Raw genomic sequence first — 19,404 nt, forward strand, 5'->3', positions numbered from 1 at the left:
GGCTGACAGACTGACTGGACCGGACTGGACTCGGCGGGTGCTTTTGTGGCTGACCGTGCGTCATTTCGGTGTCATCCGTCGCAACGATCGCCTCAGGACGATCGACTCTCCGGTGTCTGTTGGGCGATGATGAATTCACCTTCCCCGTGGCGTGTGCCTTCATAAATAGAAATAAAAGTTCTCTTCCATCTTTTGTTGTCTGTGATTTTTGTAGTGTACGTTTGACTGGCTGACGAAACGGCGACTGTCTCCTCGTGTCTAAATCATCGGCAACACGACACCACCATCTTTTTCAGGCGTGTGTACAAGTGTGGTGTTCTTTTTTTTCCTCCTGTTTTCGCTGTCAGTGAACAAATCTCCCGTGGATCGTCATTAATCATTCGTAAAATATCCGTGGCACACCGTGGCGTTTATCGCGTTTCGGTCGTAAAGAAGATTAAATCATCACCAGCTATTACACCGAGCTTCAAGTGGCTTGAGTGCGTGTTTGTTGTGTGTATGTGCCCAACGGGAAGCGTAATCTTTGGCCTTCCGAGAAGAAATACAGATAAACGAGACGGTGTCGTTCCGCTTCCGGGCGAGAGTGAAAGTTGTGCGCCTCAAGAACCCCGACGAGTAGGTCAAAGAAAATAGTCAATACGTGTGATTGAAGTCCACTTGTAGTGCCACAACCTCCGAGGCCCTGATGACATGCAACCGCGTTACTCACAGTGCAAACGGCCCATGCCACCATGAGCGCGCGGGAGCCAGCAAGAAGTGGGACAGTGTTCAGTAATCGTGCCGCGGTATTGCGCCATCCGCCGCGACCGTCGGCGGGCGAGGGACAAGTATTTCCAAGAATATCCTCACCTCAAGAGTCCACCGGTGGCACCATGATGGGCCTAACGAGCATCGGCCAGCCCGATGATGTCAGACAGCCGGCACAGGCTGCCGTCGGTGACGGTGGCGTCGTCATGCGCCGGCGAGTGATCGATCTGGATAAGAACCGTATCAAGTGCAACCGAAACCGTATCTGGCCACGGCCATCCAGTTTTCTCAGCTTCTTCAAACAGTCGCTCGGTTCTTCCAGTGGACCATCGGCGGGGGAGAGTGTTGCTGGAACTCCTCCTCCACCTCCTCGTCCACCGATATCAAATGGAGTTCCTAATGGCACCGAACCGGTCGTGGAGCCTCGAGGCGACTCCAAACGAGCCACCGCCCAACAGTTGGACCTCAATATGATCCGCAAGCTGGAGGAGGAGATTTACAAGCGTGGTCGGGAGCAGCGGCCCGATGCGGAAGCAAGAGACTTCCACGAGTTCTACTTCAATCATGGCCGGCGCCATTCGGGCGCCGAGCGGAAGACGTTCGCCAGCGAAACGTCCGCTTTCAACGGCGATAACCATCGGGCGGTGTTGCTAGTGGATTCGAACGCACTCGAGCCGATACTGTTGAAGCGTCCCCTCAGTACCGAAGAGGCGGCACTTCTTCAGGATCGACAAGAAGCTGCGAAAGAGCAAGATAGCGGTCGCCCACCTGATGGCGTTGGTGGTGGCAACAAATCGATCATCATCGTCGATAACTCCGAGTTCTATCCCGTGCTGATGCGGTACGACATCAACTCGGAGGAGATCGAGCGCCAGGCACACCAGCAGCAGCAGTATCGGCGGACTAGAAACGAGAAGCTTAAAATAGACACCACGGGCGGACAGTGTCAACCGCCGTCCTCATCGACATCGTCGACGTCGTCGTCGTCTGCCGCGTTGTCGGCCGTTGTCACCAATCCGCCAATCCCGACGTCATCGGCCGGGGGTTTCCCGATGAAAGCCGACGGACGGTTGTCATCGACCACTTCCTCCCTGAGTGGCGCAACCACGTCACCGAGTCCATCGCCATCCATTGCGCACCCCGACAATGGTGGTGGTGGTAGTACCCCTGTAAGCAATCTGCCAAAAAGTCGTCCCCCGACTAGCTGTAGCTCATCGCATCCGGGGCTTCCCCTTGGTGGTGGGAGTGGTGACCGAGGAGCACAGAAGGCAAAGCAGAACCCTCCGCAAAGCCGTACCGCAAATCTCTTCCAACGGTTTCTACAACAACGACGCAGTCTGAATCTCTCCGTGCGACGCAGCAAACGGGGACGTCCACCACACGAGTGTCCACACTTCAAGGGTGGAGGTGTGGTGCCAACCCCGGACGTTCCCTTCAGGCGGCCGGTTTGGGGAGATGTCATTCTCGCGAGAAGTAGCAACGGTAGCATCGCCAGTGGACAGTCCCAGAAATTGTCATCCGTTGGCGGGAGTAATAAGGTGAAATTTGAGTACCTCAAACGAATGGCCCGGTATGACTGTGAGGTCGGTCGCGTGTATAATTCCCGGGGGAGAAGCTTCCCAATTGCTGGCCGACTGAGGAGACGTGCCGCCAGTGAGCCGGACCTGGTCTCGAGGCAAAACTGGAAGAGTGATAGCTTCGTGCAGCATCTACACGCTCGCCCACACCGCCGTACGCTCTACTGGAGCACCGGTGATCTCGGAACGCTCGGACGGATGATGGAGCAAGGCCGGAACTTTGAGAATATCTTCGACAGTACGAGCGACAACCTGTCCGCACGCCTCTCCGCCGTTGGACCCACGTGTAGTTCGAGCTCGTCCTCGGTACCGTTGTGTGGTTCGGGATCGCTTTCGGGATCTTCCACGACGACGGGCTCCTCGCAGGGCAGTACGGCTTCCGGTAGTCAACAGCGCGCCCTACAGCGACGCCTCGTGGCCGCCTTAGTCCGGCAGTCGCACAGTAAACCTCCACCATCTGGTAGCACCTCGGCAGCGTATAGCGGCTCCGGTTCGAATTCATCCGCGTCACTTGCCACCTCCGGGACTCCAGCAGCAAACTCCGGAGGAAATATCCTCCGCAAAAAGTCCTCCTCCTTCCGGGGAGTCCTCCGACGCTCCAACACCCCGGACGTAGTCAATACCTGGGTGTATCGCAAAAGGTAAACGAGTAAAGTTGTTCATCTTCAACGAAACGGGGTCAATTTAAATGGCATCAGACAGAAGGGTGTATGTATGATCTGCTTCCCTTATGGACTTTCGATGTAAACTCAACCCGAAGGGAATATGTCACCCAAGTAACATGGTTTCTTTTGGTTCTTTTGCTCGTGGCAGAATTTCGTAACGTCCCAAAGAAAAGTCGTTGCCCTATTTTGTTTTCTGTTCTGTCTCGGAAAATCCCAACTCGAAATATTACCTCATTTTTGATGATCACTCGTCGTATTCCGACGCACCCAGAAGACGGGCAGTTTCACTCTCGGACGGGGTTGTCACTTTTGTGTGGAAGACGAGTTTTTTTTTCTCTCTCTGCCCTTCCCTAATTTCACTACTAAAATCTGACTAGTTCTAGAGTGTTGCATATGGACCTTCCTCTTTTGCCCTGTTCCCATCCCGGCCGACGAGATCAGCTTTGATGGTCTGCCATGTCGCCGATTTGACAGGTTTATTCGGTCGTTCAGGCACGACACCCGGCAGATGGTAGAAATCAATTTTCAACACAAAACCGCGATCGGGTGGACGATGAACTCGCGTTTCTTTGCATCTTTCTTTTTCTTGCTTTCCCTCCTTCGCCTCTATATCCCCGATTTAAATGTAACATTTTGAGGAAAAGCAGCAAAAGTGACACCATCTTTGTGAGCTCGGGAGATTACTTTATTGCAATTTGAACGCCCCCCTAAGAGATCGGAATCGTTTGGATACATCGCCCGCACGCTCGAGTTGGTTATTGGGAAAAAATGACATCGTTTTCATGCTCTGGGGATAATGGTAACACCACACTTTATGGAGTGTGTTGGCGAACGAACGAGCCGGATTGCACAAACGGGCGTGAAAACCGACGTCCAAAAGCTGATTTAGAAACGTTGGAGGGCACGAAAAACAAAAGTGCATTAACAGTCGGGCAACGATATTAGATCGCATGCGGGCACTTTTTTCATTTCAATCCGACGATCCTGTTTACAATCGATCCGACATTTCATTACACGTTGGGCGTTTTTAAAATCTTCAAGATATTTAACGATCAGATTATGTTTCCTATTTGTCCGATCAGTGTCAAAGCCGTTTAATCAGGTCCAAACGGGATTACTTTCGAAAATCCGTTGCATCCGCCGATGGGTGCGCACCCAAAAGAAAGCCTTCACGTGTGTCCGGCAATGGCTGCATATAGCGCAGTTGGCCATCGCTACCCGATACCGCGGGCAATTGAAACCCCCCAACAGGTTCACCTACTCTCCACACACGCGAGGTGTGTGCTCACGATCGCGATCGCGAGGAGAAGAAAAACCAAAAAGAAACTGCACCGCCAACACCAGACCGAATCGATGACTGCTGGTGGTGGTGACAGGAGACCTGGGAGACACTAACCACCGACCGAACCCGGCTAGTCGACACCAGATTTCGAGGCCCTTCCCACGGGGTTGTGTATGTGTTGTTTTTTTTTTTTTGTTATTTGCCGGAGGAGAACTGGCTCGCCAAAAACGACCACGAAGAAGACCACGCATGCAAACATATACCCTCCGCAATATGTTCGCCTGCTACTTGAGACAACGCCATGCGGAGGCCGCCTTCAATGTTGCGAACCATTGGAGTCAGCCACTGGTCGTGTGGACGCGGACTCTGGACTCGTTTGCCCACGGAGTCCACCGCCAGTGCGTTGCAAAATCGGTGGCTAATCTAGATTTACCTTGCTCGGTTGGTAGGCCGTGGGTTCCCAATTTCCGCTGAAAACTTGAAAATGGCACCATTTGGAGGGTTGGATTGGCAAGTTCCCGCTTGGGTGATGTAAATAGAGCCCAAGCGAAGAGGAGATAGAGAGAGAAAGAGAGGCATATACCTAATGAATACAGAACATATGTAAGTTCCTTCAGGAAGCGCTCTCCTAAACCTAACATGAGTTGCGTGACCAAAGTTATAACTAACTTCCATTCCCTTCAAGTCGACAAGTGGCTTCTCCAAACGTCCCCAAATTCCAAAGGTATCTTGTCGCGCCTTTTCGAGCGTTAGCAAATCACCTGACTCCCCGAAATGGATCAGATTTCCTGCTAGCGCAAGCCACGGACCACCGCCATCAGTACTCCCCAGGCGCTCAATTTGATTCTAACGACCCGTTTTTCCACACGCCGGACAAAATTTTGACAAATCGACAGGTTCCCCATTGTTGTTGGTATGCGCGATAGCCATCACCATGGTGACCGCGTTCTACACACACTATTTATGATCAAGTACTTATATCCCGCGCGGCCTTCCCTGTTCCACAAAGTAGACGATATTTCGGTTGCAATTGAGGTGTGGTGCTTATCGAAGGCAATTAATCTTTGGGACCGGTTCCATCTGTCACCCGGGTAATTTTACGAAAAGTCTTGTTTTGGAACTGCACCCAAGGGAACCTTCCGCTTCTGCTGGAGTGTTCCAGTCCCCATTCTCCTTCGGTTGAATAACAAACATCGCAATAGAAACCTGAAACCAGTGGCCTGCCCTCTGCTCCCTCCTTGTTGTGGGACCAAGAATCTTGATACAGACGAGAGAGGTGCATGTTGTGCATGGTATGTTTGTATGTGCGAGTGTTATTCTGCCCCGAATAAACCGCGAAGGTTATGATGAAATGCATCTGCCGGTAGGCCGAGTGGACGGCCGAGTTCCAGCGGCGTCGGGACACCTCCCAGGTGTGGTGTGCATAAATCTTTCGCCTTACGGGCAAAAGACGTTCCCAGATGCACCGTTTCTGTTTGCTCACACGGGAAGGTTCCCATCGTGCACTTGATTTATTCTATTGATCGCTGATTGCGTTCGACTTCGATTAATTAATATTTATGTGGATGTTTTTCGATGTCGAAAATGGGCACGAGAAAACAGCATTATTTGATGCCCGAATTTCCCTCCAGGTCTTACGCCGTTGCAGGATTTTGCGGGGTTCATGTGATTGTTGCACTGTTTAAAAGTCAATATAAGCCAACAATAATCCTCCAATTTACTTTTTCTGTCGTGCAATCGATTCTTTGTGGGAGATTTTAATCAAATATTTGCGCACGCCATAATCACGAAACACCTCCCGAAAACGGACACTTTGCCAATCTAAAATGAATCAACAGGGCCACCAGAGGGGAGAGTGTATCGGGTCTTGTCCCCTTGGCGTTTATGGAGCTGGTGGCGTGAAATTCGATCATACGCCTCAGTCGCCCCGGTGCCATTTTGGCGATCGTAGATTCGCACCGAACCGGCAATTAGTGTCCAATCAATGGTACAGGTTTTATTGCGGCTGTTAAATTCCTTTTTCGGGCCGCAATTCCTCCCCCATTCCCCGAGGGCACCGATTGACCCGGAACGAAGGCAGTGTGTGGGTGGGGTGTGTGTTGGTGGGTGATATTGCACCGAGTTAACCTTGCACGTCGGCGACCAACAGCCTTTCGACCTTCCCCTTTTGCTTATCGTTCAAACCGAACCGTTGTTCCGTTCCGACTCCGGGGTTAATTGAACGCTCGAACGGAATGGTGTGGCCGGAAGTTCATACAAACTGTTGCGGCGAAGAATCGAACAACGTCAATCGGCAAGCGAACGACGCATTACTCTTGTTGGGGCTCACGGTTTAAAAATAGATTTTACCTTTTCCTAGCCCACTCCCAGCTAAGTGAGGTTATAATCCTCCGGTTTTTGGCGATGATGTACTAATGAACGCTTTCGCTTCTCTCCTACCTTCCAATCTTCCACAGCTACGATGGCTCCGGAAACGGTCTAGGAGAGCCCCCGTACCACCGGGGGCACGGTAGCCCACACGCCTCGCCATCGCGGTACTCGTACGGCAGCGCCGCCAAGAGCCCGCTCCAGCATTGGCGCACGTCCAGCGCCGGAGCGACCGACTTCAAACGCAACTCACGTCTCCGCAGTTCGGCCGGCGCAGCGGTCCCGGGGGCGGCCGGTGGACACAACCACCACCAGCACCAGCAGCAGCATCGCCCGCACCACAACATGGCTGATCTGAACGTTCCGCGTGGCCACTCGCCGCACTTCAGCCCCTCCCGGCAAGCCAGTAAGTATCCCGGACGAGGACAAGGACCAAAGTCAAAAAGGTGTTAGGATGATAGAGAACTCACCGTTTTGATGGTTGTTCATATTAAAATATTTTGAATCTAATTTTGTGATTCGTTTACCATCTTAGCTAGTTATTTATTTTGTTGGAAGGTTAAAACAATCGAGACAAAACATTCGTTACAAGAACTATTACACACTCCTCTATTTATTGAAGAATACAATATTTGAATTCAAATTGACTTATTAGCACATTTTTAGCTACAAAGTAGTAGTCTTAGGATGGTTCTATCGCCATCATTGCGACATACGACGATTAAATATGAGTTGCATTGAATACAAATGTGTCGAAACAAGTTAGCTCCCGGTAAACTTAGCATGCTCTGACAGGGCATTTAAAACTGAAGCAGTTTTGTTTTATAGTTAGCTTTCTGATTTTAGAATGCAAAAGAGATTCACACATTATGTAAAGTGCAATTAGAATGAGGAATGATCCAACTTAAAAAAAAACAAAATAGAAGGTTGTGTATTAGGATAAAAGATAACGTGGATACGACTCCAATTGAAAACTAACAAGAAAAAAGGAACACAAAGATTGCGAGTGCTCTTGTAAGATTTGAAATTTGGAAACTTATTTTCAACGTTTGAAAAGTGTTCCAAACATAAGAAGAAGAATATTTCATTTTTCAATTCATTCGAGAAACACATTTCAGTAGAACTAAATTGGATGAAGGAACCTTTACCTTTGTGTCTCTATATATGCTTGCACTTTAACAAACGTACCAAACGAGTAAATGGAGTATTTCAGGTATTCAACTTGGTGTCAATAATTAAATTGATAGATATTGCTGATTAATCATATGCATTAACCACACCCTGGCCAACAGTCACCAACGATGTGTTAGAAACAACACGAGGTGCATTAAAACCACCGATAGAAGGAATGCGATAATGTGCGCCGATTTTATAATAATTCCCATTCGTGTCGTAGGAAGCACTTAGCCAGTTTGGTTCTCCACGGATTTCCAACACCGAAGGCCTTCTATTTTGCATGTGCTTTTGCAAAAGCTGACAGCGCTGTTATCTCGGTTTTATCATCTCGCACCGCGAAAACTTTCATTCGACATCATCGATGGACAAGTGTTTTCGCACGCGCGCTGCAAGAAAGGGTTTGCTTGAAGTGTAATTAAAAATTGTAGCGAGATCCCATTTCATGCTGCCCACCAGCGAGGGAAGGTTTGCATCCTGCTGCGATAAATGTTAGATAAAAACAGTGCACCGGACTAATTTGTATCATTCGCTTAAAGTTAATATGCCGCTTGTTCGCAAGTTCACCGTCGCGCCGTTCGACCGTTTGTCGTAAAGCTCTCGCATCGGAGCTGGACCCCGATGTCACAAGCTTGGCGGGGTCCGGCTCGACGATGGCATTAAGTTCGATGGTGGAGTTCCAGCCACCCGGAGTGCTCCACCTTGAGAGTGCACAAACTTGCCTGTGTTCGCCGGCAAGTGGTTGTCGGAGTAATTAATCTTGCAGTCAACCAAGTTAACCCGGCGACGCTTGGCTGCGCTCTCCCCGGCGGAGTAGCACAGGTAGCAGACCGGTACGGACTCGGTGAATATTTCATGCGAGAACAGCGTGTAGGATGCCGTGTCCGTGTGCCATCGCAAAGGATGCAGTTAATTTTTCATTCTCAGGTTGCATCGGTAATGCAAACAGCAGGCTACGGTGGAAGCTGCTGTGTTGCTACGATGCCAAAGTCGTTCGCCATATTGTAGTCAACTTGTTTCCCATTGCTGTTTTAAACTCTCGAAAGAATCAATTTCTTCCACTTTGCTTAACCACGTTTTCTTGATCTTTATCTTCATCGCAACAGCACAAACCGGAGACACCCAAACACTGCACGTTTACCTGCCAAACCATGGCTTCCGGATGATACGCTTCGACGAGGCGTCGGACGTACGGCAGATCATCAATCTGATCGTCGGCTATATGTCGCCGGGGCAGAAGCCAAACCCGCAAAGCTACGCGCTCCGGTTGCGCCACATGCTTACCAAAGAGGTCCTCTGGATGCCGCCGGACACGTCGATGCTGCAGGTGATGGCCCACATCTACAACCCGTGCTGCAGCAACGCGGACTGCCCGAACGTGGACAAGAGTACGATCGCGAAGCGCATGCAGCAGAAGGCGAGCAGCACGGCGGTCGGCCATGGGAACAGCGTGTGGAAGGCGGAACTGCGCGTCCGCTACATCCCGAAGAACCTGAAGGAGCTGTACGAGCGCGATCGCACCACGTGCCACTTCTACTTCGACCAGGTCAAGCAGGACTACATCCAGTCGAACGTGCCGAACATCGATCCGGAGATTGCGGTGCAGCTGTGCTGCCTCGGCATCCGGCACTACTACAAAGACACTAGCAATACCTCGAACGACCGGAAGCAGCATCTCGACTACATCGAGAAGGAGATGGGCTTCGGCAACTTCATACCGAAATCTGTGATAGATACGATTAAGCAGAAGAATCTGAAGAAGCAGATCCAGGCCGGCTACAAGAAGGTGTACAGCTACAGCGAAATGGAGTACATGCTCAAATTCTTCGACCTGCTGCGCACGCAGTACACCTTCGACCAGGAGCAGTTCAACGTGCAGCTGAGCAGCAGCTGGAACATCCGCGTCGATCTGATCATTGGCCCGCACGTCGGCATCTCGTACTCGGTCAACCCCCAAGCGCCGCCCACGAAAGTGACCGACTTCGAGAGCATTGAGCGCATCACGACTAGTGTGCTGCCGACGTCGCTTACGAAAAGTGACCACCAGTCGTCGGGCCGCGGTAAGGGTAAAGACCAACCAGATCTGACCAGCTCCTGTGGCGGTGGTTCGGGAAGCAACTCGTCCACCGGCGACGGAGGCAGCAAAAAAGACTCGAAGAAGGGTGGATCGTCCGGCGGGTCGTCGGGCAGCGGCACCGCCAGCCAGTGCGCGTGCGGCGAGATCAAGACCCAGCTGCGGATCCGCGTCAACGGCAACAGCGAGGACCTGGCGATCACTTGTGATGGTATTAAGACTTCCGAAAGTATAGCCGATCTAGTCGATGGATACTGTAGATTATTTAACAATAACGAGACCAGCCTGTGGGATCGCTCCGTCATACCAAAGGGTACGCCGCCAACCGGCAACAGCGCCACCAACTCGCTCGAGAAGAGCTCGCAGCTGAAGAAGAGCCTCACGGAGTCGCAAACGTCCGGCGCCGATCGGCATGGATCGCGATCCTCCAGCGTGGATCGGTTGAACGGTGCCAACGAGATGCAAGATTCCACCGCCGGTCAGCTTCCAAAACCGACGCTAAACGAGGACTACGCCGAGCTGGGTATGTGCGACGAGGAGGGTGACTACTCGACGCCGGCTGCTCGGGACTACGAGCTCGAACGAACGCAGATTACGCTGAACGAGATCATCGGCGTGGGGCAGTTCGGGGACGTACACATCGGTACCTGCCGGCTGCCGAACAAGTCCACCCTGGTCAGCAAGCTGAACCAATCGCTGACGACCGAGTTCGATGAGCAGTTGATGCTGGATAATGGCAATGCCGACGCGCAGAAGACTGGCATTATTCAGGTGGCCGTGAAGACCTGCAAACCGGACGCGGATACTACGACCTCGGAGAAGTTCCTGCAGGAAGCATGTAAGTGTGACGAGAATAATAAGGAGGAGATCGAGTACTCACGAAGGCAAATCTTTATTTTAGATATCATGAAAAAGTTCGAGCATCCACACATCATCAAACTGATCGGAATTTCCAGTGGTCCGCCGATCTGGATCGTCATGGAGTTGGCCCGTCACGGTGAACTACGAGCATATCTGAAGAAGAACGGTCCCAAGTAAGTCATCCGTGGAAAGGAAACCCCTTCTCAATTTCGTTTTCTGCTTCTTGGGAGCATTTTACAACGCTTTTTATTGTTGTTCAAGCGACGAAGAGGGTTTTATCGGTAACTTTGAGGCGGGTATTGGTGCATTACAAAATCCTGCCGGACCAGCTTGGTTGATACGGTAGCGCATTTTCCGACCCGCCACCGGCAGCGGATCGTTATTCAATCGACTTTGTTCGAATGTGCATCCCTTCAGTCCGCTAATCCTTTCGAATTGTTCTCCGTATCCCCATACGCAAACTTCTTTCGATTGTCCGGATCTGTTACTGGTTTGCTTCCTTTTAAACTGCTGCACACCGGTCGAACAGTGCCCGGCTAGTAAACGTTCGACGTAAAAGCAGCAACTATCCTCGGGATAGTACCGTTGGGTCATGTTCTAATTTCTCTATTTGTTCACTGTTTCACACAGGCTCAAGCTTGGTACGCTTCTGCTCTACTCGTACCAACTGTCGACGGCGCTCAGTTACCTGGAATCGAAGAAGTTCGTTCACCGCGATATTGCCGCACGAAACGTTCTGGTCAGCTCACCGACGTGTATTAAGGTAAGGTTGAACGAAAAAGCACCGTTTTTTAAATATTTTGCTTTAACACTTCAAATTTGGACAGGTTCCACGCGAATGATTCAACCAAATAACTCCTCACTCGTTTTGATACTAAACTCGAGTCAATGCCTACCATGATGTGTTACTTTATTCCCGCTTGTTTACATTTCATAGCTTGCCGATTTTGGACTCTCAAGATGGGTTGAAGATCAATCGTATTATACTTCCACCAAAGGTATGCTTCCGATCAAATGGATGGCGCCGGAATCGATCAACTTCCGGCGCTTCACAACCGCCAGCGACGTATGGATGTTCGGTAAGTGTAAAGCCTACTTTAAACAGCAGTTCCATATTTACTATTTCTATTTCTTTCGTTGTGCGTAGGTGTTTGTACGTGGGAAATTCTCATGCTCGGTGTCAAACCATTCCAAGGCGTTAAGAACTGTGACGTGATTGGGAAGCTAGAGAACGGTGAACGTCTTCCGCTGCCACCGAACTGCCCGCCCCGCCTGTACTCGCTGATGTCGCAGTGCTGGTCACTGGAGCCGCTGAAGCGGCCCAACTTTAAGAGTGTCAAAGAAACGCTCTAGTAAGTTGCAATTGATTTTCATCTTCCGCCTCACCATGGAGGACAAACGTATTTAAATTAAACGATATTTTGTTTTCCTATCGCAGCGAAATTTTGATGGAAGAAAGACATAGTGACTGTGAAACGATGCGCCGGGAAAATCGCCGTGTGGCAGCAATGTCCTGGGGTGCCGGAGACGATATGGCACCTCCGAAGCCTGCCCGTGGACCTACAATGGGTGGTAAGAATTGTTTTTAGTTGTTCTTTGTTGTCAATAATTCGAATGCTGATGAACATCCACGTTTACTCTTCCAGGCGATGGTCCCCTTGTGCCGGGTGCACCCCAAACCTACATCGTTGCCCGCGACCCGACCGTGCTGGCGGCGCTGATGCGGGAGAACGAGCAGCGGGGCATCAATCCGTCGTCCTACACGACACCGGCCTCGGTATTTAACACTCTAGCCGTAGACTTAGATCCTAATGCACCACCAAACAATACTGATAACCAAGTTGCCAAAGAGATTGCTGTCGCTAACCTACCGTTGAAAACCGTTCCCCTACCCGTGACCGAACTGCATAAGCTTGATCCCACCATCGACGAGGCGCACACTGCTGCCACCGCCGCCAACGCAGCTGCTGTCGGTGAGCAGGCGGATTCCGCCGAGCAACAGCAGCTGCAGGGCGGCGGTAGTGGTGGTGGAGAAATGGCGCATGAAGAATGCAACCAGAATCCGTACGCTGGCAGTACCATTGCGGACGGTACCGCGGAAATGCTTCAACCAAAGAACACAGACACCCTGGAACGCTATAAGAACCCTCAAGATATTCTTGTACTTTCCGCTAACAATAACATCATTCATTCCATGTCGCAAAGTTCCTCCTTCGTCACCGCACAGCCCAACTCCCAGGGCTCGCAAATGCTTTCCTCCAGCTGCTCCGCTTCATCTTCCTCCTCCGTCACTCATCCGCACGGGACGATCGGCTATCCGGTACCGTGCGAGATCATCAACGCCCTGACCCAGCAGACCCATTCGATCGAACCGACCTATAAAGCCATCCAACAGCAGCAGCAACAACTCCAGCAGCAGCAGCAACAGCAGCAGCAACTGCAACAACAGCAGCTTCAGCAGGGTGGCCCTAATCTGCAGGCGAACCTAAACCCCCAACTGATGAACAATAATTTCATGCATTCCAACGCTCAACAGCAACAACAGCAGCATCAAACGCAGCAGCCGTACTACCCGCAAGGCAACTCCATCGTCACCTACCAGCAGTACCATGCCCAGCAGCAGCACCAGCAGGCCCTCGCCGCCGAGTACTACCAGCATCAGCATCAGCAGCAACAGTACGTGATGCAACAGTCACAGCCCGCTCTAATGGGTGGACATCCAGGGAACTATATGGCGTACAGTGGTGGCGTTGCCCCACCCCCACAAACTGGTGGTCAATATCCGCAGGCGAACTTTGTCAAATCGCCCCAGCAGGAAGATCAACCCCCGGGTGGAGCAAAATCGCGCAGCCTCGAGCGTAACGTGGGACAGAACATCGTGTCGGCGTACGCGGCCCGTATCAATTCGCTCGAGCGGACACGCCAGATGAGCATGGAGTACGGCAGCTCCGTCAAGGCGATGCGCTCGAATTCGCTCACCCGCCAGTACAGTGGTGGCAATCAGTCCGATCTTTATCCGGGCGTCGGACATGGCGTTCGCTCCGCTAGTCTCGAGCGCGGTAATGGACCCTCGAATGCTGGCGGTGGTGGTGGTGGTGGGTATATGAACCGCATGGGAAGCCTCGAACGGAACCAGCAGACGCCCACCACCCAGTCAATCTTCCTGAACTCGATCAAAGGTGGCAGCCTGGAACGCAACCAATCGGCCGCGATCGTCAACGATATGCTAAACAGCAAGATCGCGTACAAGGGTGGTAGTCTGGAGCGTAACCAGCACATCCTGATGAGTCGTGGTGGAGCCGTGGGTAGTCTCGAGCGCAACATGCCCTTCCAGAACTACCGCAGCCCGGTAGCGGCGGCCCCGAAAGAGCAGGAACCATTCCAGGAAGAAATCTACGACTTTGGCGGTGTGAACGTAAAGTCTTGCGCTTCGATCGCGCTGAAGAAGAGCGTCGAGAAGGGCATGCTGCCACCGAGTTCGTTGGTGGTATCGCCAGGGCTTCCTGCCAACTCCTCCGGGGCTAACTTTGCCCTCCCACCACCGTACAGTTCGGCCAGCAAGCAGCAGCAAGCAGCAAACCTCCAGCAACAGCAGCATCAAATGCAGGGCACCCCACAGCGCGCCCTCTGGGCAGGTGGTGCCCCCGGGCCCGCCATGCATCAGCAAATTTACATTCAACAATCGCAAACACAACCCCAACCGGTTCCGCAAGTCGCTGGAAGCATGATGGCGTCGTCGTCGTCCGGTGGAGGTTCCGGGCCGATCATAGGAATTGCTTCATCGCAGCAGGTTCAGATACCGATGAAAATGTCCCACAGCCAATCGGTGGCCCATCAAGCCGTTCAACCGATGCAACCGATGCAGATGGCCACATCGATCGCACAGCCGGTCCACCAGCCGGTGATGGGTGATCAACAAGCTTCGACTTCACAGCAACAGCAACAGCCGCCGCCCGCTCAGGTGTCTAAATTGGACTAAAACTTTTCGATCATCACCTTGTTTGTCTCCTCCTTACCGACTGACGATTAAGGATGTTGTGCTTGCTTTCGACTACATTTTTTCCCTCGATTGATTTGTGTGCTGATTATCATTTGATATTATTTCGAACATCTTTCACTTCATTTGCTTCTTCCATCAATCATTATTTCCCATGCTAGTAAATCCATTTATTTTTATGTGTGGCTCATTAGTCTTAGATATTTTTCCTCTTTTTTCCTCTCTTTTAATAGTTCTTTAGCGTTTTTTTCAGTTTTGTTCTTTGTGTTGAATGTTGTTTCCTCGATGGTTGGATAGAAACCTTCTTTATGCGAATTTTTAAACCTTTTTTATTTTCTCCTATGGATTGGTTTTTTCTTCGGTTCATTGTAACCATAATTTTCACATTTTCTCAATCGTTTCAGTTGAATGATTCGAGTTTTAGTTTAACATGGCCTTGAAAGATTTTTATTTATTTTCTAGATACGAGTTTGTTTTTTTATCAGTATTATTTGGTCGTAATTAGAATAATGTTTGATTCATTATGTATATTTTAAAATCTACCGTTTTTCATTTACTTACACTGCATTTGTTCTAACATCTTTCCAACTTACCTTTTATTTTGCTTAAAGCTACAGGAAACGCAACAACAGCTGGAAGAGAAGCTCCGCCGGCAGCAGCAGGAAAGCGAAATCGACTCCAAGTGGTTGCAGCAGGAGGAGAACAACCTTAAGAAGCGGCTCAGTTTGATCACGGCCAACACCGCCAACATGTCGCTCGAACAGCAGCAATCTGCTCCAACCGGGGCTCCAGTGGAGAGTGGCACACCACCGATCAACGGCGGAGGTTCATCCCTCTCTGGAAGCTACCATTCCCAACAGAGCCCACACTTCTCGCCGCAGAACACCATGTCCGGACCGCAGAGCTTGGGCGATCACTATCCTACCACACCGAATACGAGCGATTCACGGTAGGTTTCTATGAGACGGTTTCTCTCGGTTTCTTCGACAGTATGTTTTTAATCTTCTGTTTCACCCATCCACAGACCACATACCCCCGGTTCCAGCGGTGGCATGATAAAGTCGAAGAGCTCCTCGATGGAACGCTGCACCACGCCCCAGTCGGGCGATGAGAAGTTCGCGGTGAAGAAGGTCGAACCAACCAAAACGATGCCACTCGATCGGACGAACGATCAGGTGTACACCGCCACCACCAGTGTGGTTAAGTCGATTATGGCCCTCAGCCAGGGTGTGGACCGAGCGCAGGCACCGGAATACCTTAACCTGGTACGAAACGTCGGGTTCGAGCTGCGTGCACTGCTCGGTGCAGTCGATCAGCTGTCGGCCAACTTCCCGCCACAGCGTTATAAGTAAGTTTTGGAACTGGATGCTCTTACTAGAGATTTTAATTGCGGTAAATAAATATTTTCTTTTGTTCGACTGTTACAGGGAAGTGGAAATGGCACACAAAGTATTATCCAAAGACATGTACGAACTAGTTACAGCCATGCGGCTGGCGCAGCAGTATAGCGAGACGACGCTAGATGCCGAGTACCGGAAGTAAGTTTAATCAATCTAAACTATGATTTAAAGTTTCCGTTAACTAAATAAAAGTTTTATTTGAATATAAATAAACTAATTTATCCGTTTGTTTGTTTTTTCCACTTTTAGGAGTATGCTAGCAGCAGCTCACGTACTAGCGATGGATGCCAAAAACCTCCTCGATGTGGTCGACTCCATAAGAGTGCGCTACCCGAACCTCTTCCAGCGGCAACCGAGCGTCCCGACAAGTCCCACGCAACGCCAACACGCCACGGCCAACAGTACGGGCCCGTCCGCTTCGTCAGTCCATCCGTCCAGCGTTCCCATGGCAGGAGCATTCGCTCAGCAGCAACAGCACCAGCCGTATCTGCAGCAGCAGCAGCATTCCTTCGATCAGTCGCAGCTGCTCATGATGGGCGAATGCTACCAGAACCTCCAACCAAAGCAACCCCTGCTGGCGCACAGCTCCCCGCCAACATCACTCACACATTCCTTCGACACGTCGGTGGCGGCCGCCGGCGGCATGGGTGGACAGCAGAGTGGCATCTACGATAACGAATGTATGATCGGCCAGCAGCAGCAGCAGCAACAGACCGCCGACGGAGGGAAGCTCAGGAAACCGGCTATAGCTGCCAAACCACCATCGGTCGTTGCGATGGCTTCGGCGAAACTGAAACCGGCTGGTATGATGTCGTCCGAAGGCACCCTTCCGGAGGGTGTTTGTGAGATGTACTCAAACACCGGGGCGTCCGGAGCACCGTCCTCGAACAACGCAAACGGCGCTGGACAGCTAGACATCAAACTTCCCGATCCCGTTTCGTGTACGATCGTGCAGGAAAACCTTCTGGCCGCCAACAATCAGAAGGTGATGGCCACAAACAAGCTGAGCGGTTAAGGGCAACAACACTTTTACCCTCCACAGTGTGGGGGTATTTTCTTTTTTACTTTTCAAAGACAAGCAGTGGTCCCAACCTCAACCAAGGGAACCCCGTTCCTACATTCTTTAACCACTTTTATTGCCCACGGTAGGGACAATTACATTTTCATTTCATCGCGTATCTCATATACTCAATTATTTTCTGAACTACGGTGAACTTTTGTTGTGAATAGTAAAAGTAGTCAAACGGTCGGGAAGCAGACGAACGTCGTCTGAGACTTGTTCTAGAATTAGCTTGCCTGTACGCGCGTTGAACTGAATGTTGGAAGATGGTTTAAAATTGCCCCAAAAGCGGTGGCAGTTCGACAGAACTAAGAGAACGATATAAAGTCGGAATTAAATAATAAACAGTGTAATCGCTATCAGTATCAGTCAGGAAACACATTCACTAGCCGGAATAGAGCATGAACGTCAGGTCGGGTTTTCCATATGAGAAGAGATGGCACGAGTTAAATCGCCACCATATGTCAGTATGGCCAAATCCACAGTGCATTATGGATCTGGGTGCACACATGCTAGAATTAATGGTCCGTTTTATCTAGTAAGGGAAGCTACAGAAAATCCTCCTGTACGGTCGCGCTAAATATTTGTAATGCGGATGAGTTATAATATTTGATAAACACCCAAGCTGACGTTAGGAGATATTCCGCGCGTGGTATGATTCGTGCGACATAATGTCAATAAAGTGAAATTGTGAACAAATGAATAATGAAACAACCGCCAGTGCTGATTTGAATCTGCTTTATTGCAACCAGAACCAGGCGTTTGCCTCGCGTCATCGAGCAATCAATCTGAACAGTTCTTTTTCTGGAAAACAAAAGTTTGTAGCCTTTTCTCTTTTGCTTAGCCGCATATTTTTTTGCTTCTTTTGCAATCGACCTAATAACGATCGTTATATTTCTTACCCGAGCACTGAGAGGAATTGTTCCTAACCGATAACTAACCACCAACTCAAAACTTACAACACAATCAAGAAAGATAGAAAATTAAACTACAATGCAGTAGAAACAATAGAACTCAACTTTAGATGCCACCGTTTTATCATAAAGGAAATTACGTTGTGGCAATAGACACTTTTTGCTGAATGTAAACGTTTCGAACCATTTTACACAGTTTGAGTAGAAGCAAATAGTAACGACGTACTTGTTCCGCTTTTTTTACGTCTTGTTGTCCGTAACCCCTCTTACTAATGCGCGACACCACATTCCACCGTACCGTAATGTGCATTTCTAACCGACCAAAAACTGACATTCGTTCGTTTGCGCCATTCAACCACCAACCAATAAGATAAATGTAACCGCTGACTGCTAATGCTTTTATGTTTAAGAAAACACTATATATGTAGCCTAGGGGTCTAACAACTTTAAATATTAGAACAAACTGTGACGGTGGGAAGGCGAAAATCTATGCATGTACGTATGCCCATTTTATGCGTGAATGTGTGAGTGTTTTGTTTGGCCGTTTTCCTTTTTGGTCCAACTATTTATCTACCACAAGGGGATCTATCTACTCAATAACGTGTTTCGTGTTAACGATCTGAAACCGGATCTGCATCCCAATGCTAACATTTTCTGGGAATGGAAAAACATATACCATGGACGTGTACGAAGAAGTCATGCTACTCAACTACTAAACGCATCTACGCTAGCAAAAAAGCCACGCAGCTTCTAACAACGCTTTGATAAAAGCCAAAACCAGTTTATACGCAATAGCTAATCACAATGGATCTAACTTCATTCTTAACCGCAACATATTAAATAAGTTTGTACATAGGAAAAATAGAAACATGGTATGGATGTATTTTCCAAGTTCATTTTACATTTTTATTATAGGTTTCCTCCTTCAAACAAGTAAACTTTGTGTAATAAAGAATGATCTCGAGGAACTTTTCGATAAGTTTCTTATGTGCTTCAATTAGAGCAACCGGAGTGGTTAATTTATGAGAGTTCGCTTGTTATATTATCTAACCAATTAATAAAATCTGCGTAACACATGCGAGTAGGAATGGCAGGCAAGAAGGAAGCCGGTGGTGGTTTGTAATCAAAAACTGAAAACACAGGGAAAATTGCTACAAAACAACAAATCTAATCAATCCACAGCATATAACACTAACGAGCAGCTTGCAGGGATGGTAGAATGCAGGAGGTTTACTAATGTCGTGAATCCGGATTATCAGCTGATCAAGTAGTACTTTTCAAACAAAC

At 49.7% G+C, this 19,404-nt stretch overlaps 1 protein-coding gene across 1 annotated transcript; it reads left to right on the forward strand.

The window, feature by feature from the left end:
- The first annotated feature begins 731 nt into the window (after positions 1-731).
- LOC131289552 (uncharacterized) lies at positions 732-17,788 on the forward strand. The gene is made up of 15 exons (XM_058318835.1): positions 732-2,248; positions 2,279-2,965; positions 6,728-7,044; positions 8,918-10,723; positions 10,787-10,919; positions 11,377-11,509; positions 11,684-11,825; positions 11,894-12,098; positions 12,185-12,318; positions 12,393-12,523; positions 13,283-14,707; positions 15,355-15,692; positions 15,768-16,091; positions 16,171-16,281; positions 16,393-17,788. Exons 1-15 carry the CDS (start codon positions 732-734, stop codon positions 17,156-17,158), a joined length of 8,169 nt encoding a protein of 2,722 aa, XP_058174818.1. The 3' UTR covers positions 17,159-17,788.
- The last annotated feature ends 1,616 nt before the right edge of the window (positions 17,789-19,404 follow it).

This window comes from Anopheles ziemanni, chromosome 3, assembly GCF_943734765.1.
Source record: "Anopheles ziemanni chromosome 3, idAnoZiCoDA_A2_x.2, whole genome shotgun sequence".
In the NCBI taxonomy this organism is placed as follows: domain Eukaryota; kingdom Metazoa; phylum Arthropoda; class Insecta; order Diptera; family Culicidae; genus Anopheles; species Anopheles ziemanni.